This window comes from Rhinopithecus bieti, unplaced genomic scaffold (assembly GCF_001698545.2).
Source record: "Rhinopithecus bieti isolate Rb0 unplaced genomic scaffold, ASM169854v2 scaffold_17826, whole genome shotgun sequence".
Classification (NCBI taxonomy): Eukaryota; Metazoa; Chordata; class Mammalia; order Primates; family Cercopithecidae; genus Rhinopithecus; species Rhinopithecus bieti.
This window is the reverse complement of record NW_016809016.1, coordinates 777,614-790,210: the sequence shown is the minus strand read 5'-3', so window position 1 is coordinate 790,210 and position 12,597 is coordinate 777,614. Positions and strand designations below refer to the sequence as shown.

The 12,597-nt window shown below is 48.8% G+C and overlaps 1 protein-coding gene across 3 annotated transcripts in view; it reads left to right on the top strand.

The window, feature by feature from the left end:
* BCO1 (beta-carotene oxygenase 1) overlaps nucleotides 1–12,597 on the top strand; it is a 53,116-nt gene that overhangs the window by 27,122 nt on the left and 13,397 nt on the right. For all 3 annotated transcript variants that reach the window (XM_017888226.1, XM_017888225.1, XM_017888227.1), the window contains exons 5-7: nucleotides 32–179; nucleotides 3,171–3,394; nucleotides 5,348–5,605. In XM_017888226.1, coding sequence (XP_017743715.1) covers nucleotides 32–179; nucleotides 3,171–3,394; nucleotides 5,348–5,605 — 630 coding nt within the window. The remainder of the gene's footprint in view (nucleotides 1–31; nucleotides 180–3,170; nucleotides 3,395–5,347; nucleotides 5,606–12,597) is intronic.

Here is a 12,597-nt window from a genome sequence, read left to right as displayed (position 1 = left end):
AAAAAAAAACAGGAGGTGTCATATCTTGCAGGTTGATTATCGTAAATACGTGGCGGTAAATCTGGCAACGTCACATCCCCATTATGATGAGGCTGGAAATGTTCTCAACATGGGCACATCCATTGTGGAAAAGGGGAAGACAAAATATGTGATTTTTAAGATCCCTGCCACAGTACCAGGTAGGCCACTCTGGGGAATCGAATAAAACACAAACAGCCAAGGGTGGCTCCTTCTGAAGAGTTCCATTTTTCGTTGATGACACAAGACTCAGTGTGGTACTTTCTCCCATGGATTATTCAGATAACCATGATCTCAGTACTTTCCTTTAGAAGAAAAGAGGAGTTGCTGGGATTCCTCTTGGAAGAAAGAAATCCCTTTACTATTCTAATTTCCTTTTGTTTAGGCTCCAGGTTATTATTTTATTAGTTTATCCACCCATCTACCATCCATCCATTCATCCATCGTCTACTTACCATCTAATCATTCATTCATCTACCATCCATCCATTCATGCATCTACTCACCATCCATCTATCCATCGTTCATTCATCTACTCACTATCCATCCACCCATCTACCCACCATTCATCCACCTATCCATCACGCATCCACCATCCGTCCACCCCACCCATCCACCACTTATCTAGCCAGCCACCCACCATCCATCCACCTATCCACCACCCATCCATCCATCCACCCACCATCCATCCACCATCCATCTACCCACCCAACTGCCCACCCATCATGAATCCATTTATCCATCTACCCATTCTCCCATCCATCCCATCTACTTACCCATCATCCATCCATCCATTGAGCTACCCACCTGCCCATCCATCCATCATTCATCCATCTACCCACCATCCATCCATCTATCCATCCATCATCCATCCATCCACCCACCTATTCACCATCCATCCATTCATCCATCCACCCACACACCATCTACCCATCCATCCATCCACCCACTATCCATCCACCATCCATTTACCCACCCATTCACCCACCCACCATGAATCCATTCATCCATCTACCCTTTCTCCCATCCATCGACCCATCCACTTACCCACCATCCATCCATTTAGCCACCCACCTGCCCATCCATCCATCATTCATCCATCTACCCACCATCCATCCATCTATCCATCCACCATCCATCCATCCACCCACCCAACATCCATCTACCATCTGCATCTACCCATCTATTCACTCACCATCCTTCCATCCACCATCTATCCATCCACCCACCATCCATCCATCTATCTACTATCCACCCATTCATGCACCCACCTACCCACTTATCGATTCATCCGTCCATCCATTCAGTTTTTCAGTCTCCTGATAAACCTTTCTATGGTAAGGTTATGCTACCTACTTTCATTCCCAGCCCCTGCAGCCAGGGTTCCAGGGCTGTTTAGGGAGCTCAGCCCTGCTGGGATCCACTCCAGATCTCTGTCCTATTCTCCAGGCCTTCTGGACCTCTTCCATGTGGGGCTGGGACCTTGGAGCAAAGCCCAGACTGACTGTGATTGCATGATCCTGAGGGGGAGGAGGCGGAGGTTCTTAGCCCATGTTTGTCCAGGACCCTCCTGGGAACCACACCCAGGAGACTTAGGCCTGTGAAGACAGCTGACAGGACTCAGGAGACAGTGCAGAACTACAACAGTGCTTCCTCTGACCTTCTAGTTTAGGAAAAACTAGTTTCTGCCTGTGATCCTTGCTGCTCCCCCATCCCCCATAGTCTTGTAGAGCCCCCTGAGCAAATTACCAGGCTCTGCCTGGAGAGGTGAGCCTCTGAGGTCAAAAGGTACATGGAGTGTACTTGTTAAATAGAACTCTCATTAATTAGGCCGGTAAAGGGATACAGGGGTCAAGCTCAGAATCCTAGAATGCCATACCTGGGGATTGTCTAGGCATTTGCATTTGCCACCTTGTATTACAGAGAAGGACTGTGAGGCTCAGGGGATCAGGTGACACACCCCAGTCACATAGCTCCCAGGAGCCACTGACATCCTGCAAGCAGAGATCCTCTGAGCACCTGCTCCATGCTGGCGGTGGCGCTGGGACTCATGCCGCAACCCGCTCCTCCCAGGCCACAGTGCTTTTTGTTTCAGTTTGCACTGTGTTCCATTTGTTTTATAAAGAAAATAACTATCCCACAACCCCACAGCATCCCTCCCACCAGCCAGCTGTTTACAGGGTGTACAGGTGGCCACAAGAGAGGTGGGGAAGTTTGCAGGTAACTCATTATAAGCCAGCCGCAGGCCTGGGTGGGGAGGCCTTTTGACCAGCGAGTGACTCATGCTTGCAGAGGAATAAGAAAACTGAACATGTATTGAGCACCTTCGGTGTTTGGGTGCAGGGTGAGGCACATGGATGACTGCTTTATTTTATTCTGTTCTCTACCTTCACTCTATGAGAGTCATAATCCCTGATAAAAGAAGAGGAAGGCGAAGGGAGCTGTGTTTTCTTGGCTTAACCCTGTGACTCTGACCATAATGATAGCCCATTCCACTAAGCCTAAGTTTCTCATCTATAAAATGGCCATCCTACAGCCTAGCTTGACTATCTGCATTTATATAAAACCCCTAATCATGGCTGGGCGCAGTGGCTCACACATGTAATCCCAGCACTAATCCCCAAGGCGGGCAGATCACCTGAGGTCAGGAGTTCCAGACCAGCCTGGCCAACATGGCGAAACCCTGTCTCTACTAAAAATGCAAAATTAGCCAAGCGTGGTGGCATGAGCCTGCAATACCAGCTATTCGGGAGGCTGAGGCAGGAGAATCACTTGAACCTGGGAGGCAGAGATTGAATTGAGCTGAGATTGTGCCACTGCACTCCAGTCTGGGCAACAGAGGGATACTCTATCTAAAACAAACAGCTGGAGGCAGGATTTAGCCCCCAAGCTATAGTTGAAGACCCCTGACCTGGAGGGCTCCCTCTTGGTTCGGTGGTTTTCAGATTGTATATGGGGTGGGTGCTGAGTGGAAGGTCTCAGCCTTGTCCTCTGCAGCAGCTGCAGCAACAACCTCACTATCTGTCTACATGTTGCTATTTAATGTAAAGGTTCTTTTCAGCAATCAAGTCAGTTTGTAGGTGATGGTGGTGTGGTCTTAGGGGGCCAGCCATATCCTGCACAATTCCTGAGGCTTGCTTTTTGTCTTGCTAGAGGGCAAGAAGCAAGGGAAGAGTCCCTGGAAGCACACGGAGGTGTTCTGCTCCATCCCGTCCCGCTCCCTGCTCTCCCCAAGCTACTACCACAGCTTTGGAGTCACCGAGAACTATGTCATCTTCCTTGAGCAGCCTTTCAGGTTGGATATTCTCAAGATGGCAACCGCGTACATCCGGAGAATGAGCTGGGCCTCCTGCCTGGCTTTCCACAGGGAGGAGAAGGTGAGGTCTGGCTGGACTCTAGCCCAGTGGGTGCTGGCTGCCCGTGGAGGGAGGCCGGTCTGCAGAAGGGTGAAGGTTAAGGGAAGGAAGTGGCATGGAAAAGGGAGGAGGCTACCAGAGGCGTCTACCCACCTTCCAGCGAGTTCTGAAGCTGGATGGTCCTTCAGAATGACCCCCAGGCCTTTGTACCCCCACGGTGATGAGTCATTGATGCGGTGATGAGTCCTGATGGAGAACTGGGCTCCTCCCAGCCTCCGCCCCACCGTAGCGTTAGGGTGGTAGCTGCCAGAGGTTTAGACATTGTAATGACAGTATGTTCCACCAGACGGTTCAATAGAAACCTCTCCTTCCATTCAGGTACACCTGAGTGCTCAAAGTATGTATGCATGTATTGCATGCTTGTATATGCAACGTATGCATGTATATGTGTACATGTATATGTGCATGTATGTGCATGTGTATGAATATATGTATATATGCATGTGTGTATGTATGTATTACCAGTATTTATTTATTTGTTAGGTATTTTTAGGGGGGGGGTTGTTGTTTTTGAGACAGAGTCTTGCTCTGTCACCCAGGCTGTAGTGCAGTGGTACGATCACAGCTCACTGCAGCCTCAACCTCCCAGGCTCAAGCAATCCTCCCACCTCAGTCCCCCCCAAGTAGCTGGAACCAGAGGCACATGTCTCTATGCCTGGCTAATTTTTCATTGATTTGTAGAGATTGGGGTCTTGTTATGTTGCCCAGGTTAGCCTCAAACTCTGGGCTCAAGTGATCCTCCTCCCTTCCCCTCCCAAAGTGCTGGGATTACATGTGTGAGCCATTGCACCTGGCCTTTTTTCTTTTTTTTTTTTTTTTTTTTTTTTTTTTTTTTTTTTTTTGCTGTTGTCACTTCACTTTTGTAAAATATCCAGTAGTTCTGTGTTGCCTATTCGAACAATATACAAGTATAGAAAGCCATGTATAAAATACTCCCTAACTCACTTCCCCCTACCCCGCCTCCCGTCCACCCCCATGTCTGAAGGGAGCCACCACTACCTACTGGCACAGTGTTACTCCACCTTCTCTGCCTTCACATGCACTTTTAGTTTTTCTTTTCTTTTTTCTTTTTTTTTTTTTTTGAGGTAGAGTCTCACTCTGTCACCCAGGCTGGAGTGCAATGGTGCGGTATCAGTTCACTGCAACCTCCGCCTCCTGGTTCAAGCTTTTCTCTTCTCTCAGCCTCCTGAGTAGTTAGGATTATAGGCACGCGCCACAATGTCTGGCGAATTTTTTTTTTGAGACGGAGTTCTGCTCTTGTCGCCTAGGCTGGAGTGCAATGGCACATTCTTGGCTCACTGCACCCTCCACTTCCTGGGTTCTAGCGATTCTCCTGCCTCCGCCTCCTGAGTAGCTGGGATTACAGGCATGCGCCATCGTGCCTGGCTAATTTTTTGTGTTTTTAGCAGAGATGGTGTTTTGCCATGTTGGCCAAGCTAGTCTCGAACTCCTGGCCTCAAGTGATCTGCCCGCACAGCCTCCCAAAGTGCTGGGATTACAGCATGAGCCACTGTACCCTGCCAAGGTTCCAGTCTTAGATGGGACCTGGCACCTGGCAGATTCTCCCCAACTTGGTCATTGCCAGGGAGCTGGGATGTCAGCACAATGGAACAAGGGGACCATGCATGCTGGAGAGTCTCTCCAAACACTGTCCTCCTAGTGACTGCAAAGACTCTGGCAGCAAAGCGTCCCTCCTCTCCATGTGAAAGATACACTCATGGAAATACAATCAACAGCTCTCATTTTGGGGGGCACTTTTGCCTGTCTGGTGTTGTGGAGTAGACACAGAACGCAGAATGGGGACACAGTCCTGAGCCTAGCGCCTGGTGGAGCTGGGTTTTGTTCAGTCCCCAGATGCCACAGTGCCAGACTGAGAGAGGGTGAGCTGAGCCCTTGGTGTGCGTCCTTTTTCAGACTTATATCCACATCATCGACCAAAGGACCAGGCAGCCTGTGCAGACCAAGTTTTACACAGACGCCATGGTGGTCTTCCATCACGTCAACGCCTATGAAGAGGACGGCTGCATCGTGTTTGACGTTATTGCCTACGAGGACAACAGCCTCTACCAGCTCTTCTACCTGGCCAACCTGAACCAGGACTTTAAGGAGAACAGCAGGCTCACCTCGGTCCCCACCCTCAGGAGGTTTGCCGTGCCCCTCCACGCGGACAAGGTAATGGCTTCCAAGGAGGTCCCTTTTCTTTCTAGAGAGATGTGGGCCCAGGTGGGAAGTTACTTTGGCCCTTATTTGATTGACATTGAAATCGAAAATGAACTGTTCTTGAAAAGAAAAAAAAAAAGGTTTCCTTGTTTTTTCCAAAGTAGTACCAATTCATAATAAAACTTTAAAAAATATAGATAAGTAAAAAGGAAAAAAAAATCCCTGTAAACCCGCTACCTGAGATGATCATTGTGGATATGTATGTTTGTCTCCCAGTCTCTCTCTCTCTGTCTCTGTGTGTGCGTGTGTGTGTGTATGACTCTTCCTTTTAATCGTATTGTACATAATTTTTAACAGCTTTATTGAGATGTAATTGACACAGCATACTATTTGTCCTTTTATTTATTTATTTATTTATTTATTTTATTTTTTTTTTTTTTGAGACAGAGTCTCACTCTGTAGCCCAGGCTGCAGTGCACTGGCATGATCTAAGCTCACTGAAACCTCCACCTTCGGGGTTCAAGCGATTCTCCTGCCTCAGCCTCCCAAGTAGCTGGGATTACATAGGTGCCTGCCACCACGCCCAGCTATTTTTGTATTTTTAGAAGAGACGGAGTTTCACCATGTTGGTCAGGTTGGGTTCGAACTCCTGACCTCAGGTGATCCACCCACCTTGGCCTCCCAAAGTGCTAAGATTACAGTCGTGAGCCACCGTGCCCGGCCTAACTTGCCCATTTAAACTGTTTGACGGCTTTTGGTATATTTTCAGAGTTGTGCATCCACCACCACAATAAATTTTAGAACATTTTCATCACCTCCAAAACACACCCCATACCCGTTAGCCATCACCTCCTAGTCCTCCCCTCCCCATCCCAGGCAACCTGTCATCTCCTCTCTGTCTCTGCGGACTTGCCCTTTCTAGACATCACGTATAAATGGAGTCTTAGAATACATGGTCTTTTGTGTCTGACTTCTTTCACATAGCACAGCGTTGTCAAGGCTCACCTGTGTTGGAGTCCATATCAGTGTTTCATTTCTTTTTGTTGTTGCTGTGGTTTTTGCTTGTTTGTTTTGAGACAGAGTCTCACTCTGCCACCCAGGTTGGAGTGCAGTGGTGTAATCTCGGCTCACTGCAACCTCTGCCACCGAGGTTCAAGCAATTCTTGTGCCTCAGCCTCCCAAGTAGCTGGGATTACAGGTGGCTGCCACCATGCTTGACTACGTTTTTGTATTTTTAGTAGAGATAAAGCTTCACCATGTTGCCCAGGCTGGTCTTGAATTCCTGAGCTCAGGCAATCTGCCTGCCTCCGTCTCCCAAAGTGCTGGGATTACAGGTGTGAGCCACTGCGCCCATCTAGTACTTCATTTCTTTTTATTGCTGAATAGGTACATACTATCTTACAGACTGCTTTTCTTTCTTTCTTTCTTTCTTTCTTTTTTTTTTTTTGAGATGGAGTCTCACTCTGTTGCCCAGGCTGGAGTGCAGTGGCACAGTCTCGGCTCACTGCAAGCTCTGCCTCCTGAGTTCACGCCATTCTCTGGCCTCAGCCTCCCGAGTAGCTGGGACTACAGGCACCCGCCACCACGCCTGGCTAATTTTTTGTATTTTTAGTAGAGATGGGGGAATTCATCGTGTTAGACAGGATGCTCCTGACCTCATGATCCGCCTGCCTCGGCCTCCCAAAGTGCTGGGATTACAGGCGTGAGCCACCGCGCCCGGCCCAGACTGCTTTTCTATCTATTTATGTATGTAAACATCTCTCCATGACATGAAATATTCTTTGAAACATCATTCTAAACATTTGCCTAATTGTTCATGGCAGGGATTCATCACCATTTGCTTACACAATTCCCTGATGTTGAAAAGCTCCGTTCTTGTGCTAAGAATGACCACCAGGCCAGACATTATCCCCAATTAGGGTGATGTGGCCAAGGCTCTGGGCTTGACTTACAGACTTACAAAGGCTTCTGGCTCCAGAACTCACTGACTTCACGACTTAATTAATTTAAATGAAACCAAATTCAATTCAATTAAATGTTGATGGCTTACATTGACTAAATACACATTACGTGCCAGGTACTTTGCTAAGCATTTTGTTTTTCTTACCTCACTTATGATCAAAACAACCTGTGGGAAACGTTCCTGTAGAAGCCTCATTTTGGCGACGGACAAACTGAGGCTCAGAGAAGTTAAGAAATGTGGGCAAGGTCACACAGCCCAGAGTGGCAGAGCCAAGACTGGAACCTGCCGCCCCCTGTCTCTAAACCCCCTTTTCTTTTTTGAGATGGAGTCTTGCTCTGTCACCCAGGCTGGAGTGCAGTTGTTTAATCTTGGCTCACCGCAACCTCTGCCTCCCAGGTTCAAGTGATTCTCCTGTCTCAGTTTCCCAAGAAGCTGGGATTACAGGCACGTGCCAGCACACCCAGCTAATTTTTTGTTTGTTTGTATTTTTAGTAGAGATGAGGTTTCACCATGTTGGCCAGGCTGGTCTTGAACTCCTGACATCAAGTGATCCACCCACCTCGGTCTTCCAAAGTGCTGGGATTACAGGCATGAGCCACCGTGGCCAGCCCTAAACCCCTGTTTGTAACTACAAAGGAGTAGGAACTCTGCTATTCTCCCCAGTAGCTCTAACTCCTAGGAAAGAGCCTCAGATGGTGCACACTTGGGGCTCTGCAGGCCTGGCAGATGGTCCTACAGTATCCAGGGAGCCTTCTCCCACCCTTACGACCCAGTTTCTCAGTGCAGGAATTCAGCCACCCTCCCAGCCAGCAGGCAGGGGAGCTGGCGTTTGAACGTAGGTTTGTCTGACTCCAGAGCTGGGGTCCTCCCCCATCTCTCCAGCGTTTTCCCACCCATAGCCATTTGTGTATCTCTGCCATGGTTTTTGTCATATTTTGTATCACCTCTACTTAACATTTAAAAATCCATTTTTTTTTCATTTCAATCAATTCACTCTCTACTTAACTCATTTGAAAAGAAACACATCACTACCCAGTAGAAAGCTGGCAATGCTTGCTGCACAGAGAAGACAAGCATGAGAATAAAATAATGGAAATAAAGCAGAGGTCTTGAGCTCCAGCCAGAGGGCTGTGGCTTGCCAAGACCTGATCTCTCTGTGAAAAAGCAAAGTTTTAAAAGTATTAGGCATTAAAGACATCGTGGCACCTCACTGAGACTCTCCTTGACCTAGTCAGAATGACTGGAAGAGAAAATGGCATTGATTTTCTCCCCCATGTGACTCAGGGCTATTGGATGAACAGCCATGTCCCATGAAATCAGCACACGAGCCCTGGACCCCTGCACCGCTTGCTCCCCGAAGCACCACAATGCAGCCCCTCAGACTGTCTCCTGGTTCCAGGAAGTACTGAGGGATAACAAGGCACAAAGGTAGTAAGTGTCAAGGCTGACCTCAGCCCAGGGATGGTACACAGAGAGGAACACGCTCCCTCCCACTGCCACACCCTGCAAGATTTTATAACCTTTTATCACATTCGAGAGTGCTTTGCTTCCTTGGAACCAAGCTAAGAATGTTAGCTTGCGTATCTTTAAAAGCCATCATGTGGTCAGGCACAGTGGCTCATGCCTGTAATCCCAACACTTTGGGAGGCCCAGGCAGGTGATCACCTGAGGTCAGGAGTTTAACACCAGCCTGGCCAACAAGATGAAACCCTGTCTCTGCTAAAAATGCAAAAATTAGCCAGGGGTGGTGGCCCCTGCCTATAATCTTAGCTACTCGGGAGGCTGAGGCAGGAGAATCACTTGAATCCAGGAGGTGGAGGCTGCATTGAGCTGAGATCCCACCACTGCACTCCAGCCAGGGTGACAGAGTGAGACTCCATCTCAAAAAAAAAAAAAAAAAAAAAAAAAAAAAAGCTGTTGTGTGAACCATCTGCTGCTTTGAAACTAGCAAAGGAAAGCAAGCCCCGGGATGGGTAGCTCCTGCCACGCTTTTTAATTGCTACTTATTGTCCCTTAAATATGTCTTCTTACTGCACTTTCAAGTGGCTCCGCCTGCATATTGAAATCAGAAAGTCAAGCAGGTGGACCGAGCCTTACATGCTCTGATCCAGCGGCTCTGGCTCCATTCCATCCAAAGGTTTATTGAAGAAGCAACTTCAGGAAGGTGCTGCCTTTACGCAGATGCCCTCTGGGCCTTTGCAGGACATTGCTGTCCTCTCTGTCTGCAACTCTGTCCTCCTGGGCTGACACTCCTTCTCCCCCTGGCTGGCTGCACATTGGGATCCCCTGGAGAGCCCTGAGACCCCCATGTCTGGGCCTTGGCTTTGGCCCAGACCAAGGAAGCCCAGGCCCGGGTGTGGTCTCAGAAATCCCCGGTTCTGCCATGCAGCCATGGGAGAGAACCTCCAAGGTCAGGGCTCGGCAGCATGACCCGGCAGGTGAGTCCGTATCCTCTAACTGCGCCTTGTAGCTCTTTGTCAACATTTATCTCAAGTGTAAGTAACTTGTTCATTTCCCTCTTCCTGTTCAAGCCTAAGTTCTGGGAGGACAGGGACTCTGTCTCATCAGCAGCTCATCCGCTGCATTCAGAGGATGCTCTTCAATACTTGAAATGAATGAATGAATGATGAATACATGGTCTCCAAACCATACAAGGTCTCCAAAAGGGCACAGCATCTTCCTTTAGCCTTTGGAACCCGTCCCAAGTGAAAAGTAGTTCCCACATAGAACAGGCAATAGCAAATTCTATTTAAAAGGCCAGGAGGTCTTGAATGTCCCAGATTCTCTTGCTTTGGGGCCAGCTGGGGTCAAAGGAAGGTGGGGCTGGCAGGGCCTGTGGGCACCGTGGGCCTGTTTACACAGGGAGGTGTGGGGGTGCCTGAGGCAGGGCTCAGCAGTGACGGGGAGTGGCTGGGAGGGGTGTGGGCAGGGCGGGTCGTCTGGACCTTGGCCCTGCCCTGGTCCTGAAGAGCACTGTGTGAGGCCCTAGGTTCGTGTGCACCCACGCCTAAGGGGTATTCACAGGAGGAAACACTTTGGACCTGGAAGGGGTAGCTTTGACGACTGGATCAGTGGGTTTGATTTCTGTCTCCAAATGCACAAATGCAGACACTCAAATAAGAGAAGCTACCATTCATGGAGGACTCACTAGGTGCCAGGCTCTGTGTTCAATGCCTTTTCTGCTCCTAGATCCTGGCAAGAGGGGCCCCTGCTCTGGGTTTGGCACTTAGGAGGTCTGTGGGCCAGCCTTTCTTTCTCCAGCAGGACCCCTACTCCACAGGGTGAGTTCACAGGGCCAAACCATTCTGCCTACCCAGAGGGGTGCCTCCACCCCCACCCCAACCATACTCTGGACACCTGGGATGCCAGAAGCCCCTGAAGGTCCTAGCCTTGCTTCCAATACCCGTCTTCCGAAGGGCAGACTGTGCCACTCTGCTGTTCCTGCCGCAGGCCCACGAGGTGGCCAGGGCTGACTGTTGCCTTGGTTGTGCTGGCTAGGGTACCCATGCAGTGAGGGATGGAGCCTGGGATAAGGCAGGAAGGAGCCAGGGGCCAGAGATTGCCTCATTCCAGCTCAGAACTCTAAGGAGTCCTGGGTTCTCAATTCACAGTCATCCTTTCAGACCAGCACGGTGCATTGCTGGAACATTCTATCTGTCCAGCACAGTAGCTACTAACCACGAGTTGTTATTGTACACTTGAAATGTGGCTGGCGCAGCTAAGGAATTGAATTTTTAATTTTACTTAAGCTTATTTTAAAATTAAATTTAAGGCTTGGTGCAGTGGTTCATGCCTGTAATCCCAGCACTTTGGGAGGCTAAGCCAGGTGGTGGATCACTTAAGGTCAGGAGTTCAAGACCAGCTTGGCCAACATGATGAAACCCTATCTCTACTAAAAATACAAAAATTAGCCAGGCATTATAGTGCATGCCTGTAATCGCAGCTACTCAGGAGGCTGAGGCAGGGGAATTGCTTGAACCCAGGAGGCAGAGGTTGCAGTGAGCCGAGATCGTGCCACCGTACTCCAGCCTGGACGACAGAGCGAGACTCAGTCTCAGAAAAAAAAAAGTAAAATTAAATTAAATTTAAATCGCTACATATGGCTAGTGGTTGCCATTTGGGACAGCCAGCTCCACACCATCATGAAGGGCTGTGTGTCAAGACAGGGAGAGAGATGGTGTTTGACTTAATTTGCTTGGTGTATTTAGACAGAAGGTTGGCGGGCCTCCACTTGTACGCTCCTCCTGGCTCCTGCGAAATTTAGGGGCTGTTAAATGCTTTGCTAATCTGCATCACAACGTTCTAAGTTATTTATGATCCCCCACATCTACAGATGAGAAAGTAACTCGCCCAACTTTGTAGAATTGTCCCTGGGATTTGAGCTGCAACTGGAATGTATGTCCTTCTGGCTGCACGACGTGTCTGGCCCTGAACCAGCCTGTTTTTCACAACCATTATTTAATTTAATCCTAACATCATGCTCAGATGCAGGTGGAAGCCACCTCACTTATACCCAGCACCACTCTAAAATATGAACCACTACCCCGATTTTACACAGATGAGGAAGCTGGCTCTGAGGAAAAGAGGTCTGCTCGAATCTGCATGGAAAACCACAGCGTTGAATTTCATAGGGCAGACAGCATTCTAGGGGATGATGGTGATGACTGCTTCTCGTGGGATTTCCCTTAAGTGTAGGGATCTCAGTGCAAGCTTGCAAGATGGTGCTGAATTCTGGCTGGAAAGTGATGTCTTCCTAAAACCGAGCATGCTGGCCACCGAAAGCAGCCAAGTCATGTTTGTTATTGCTGTGGATGGAAAAATTCACGGTTTATTCCTTAACCAGTCCGACCAGTTTGGGGCTGGAGTTATAAGATGTCTGTGCAGACCAACTCCCTAAGAATCAAGGCTGGAACGTGCCCAGAGGCCTGTTGCCGTCACAGGCTTAGCAAGGTACCAGAAAGGGCCTCCCACCAGCTTGCAGAGCCATGCAGGTAGAGGCACTGAATTTTTTTTTTTTTTTTTTTTTTTTTTTTTTTTTTTT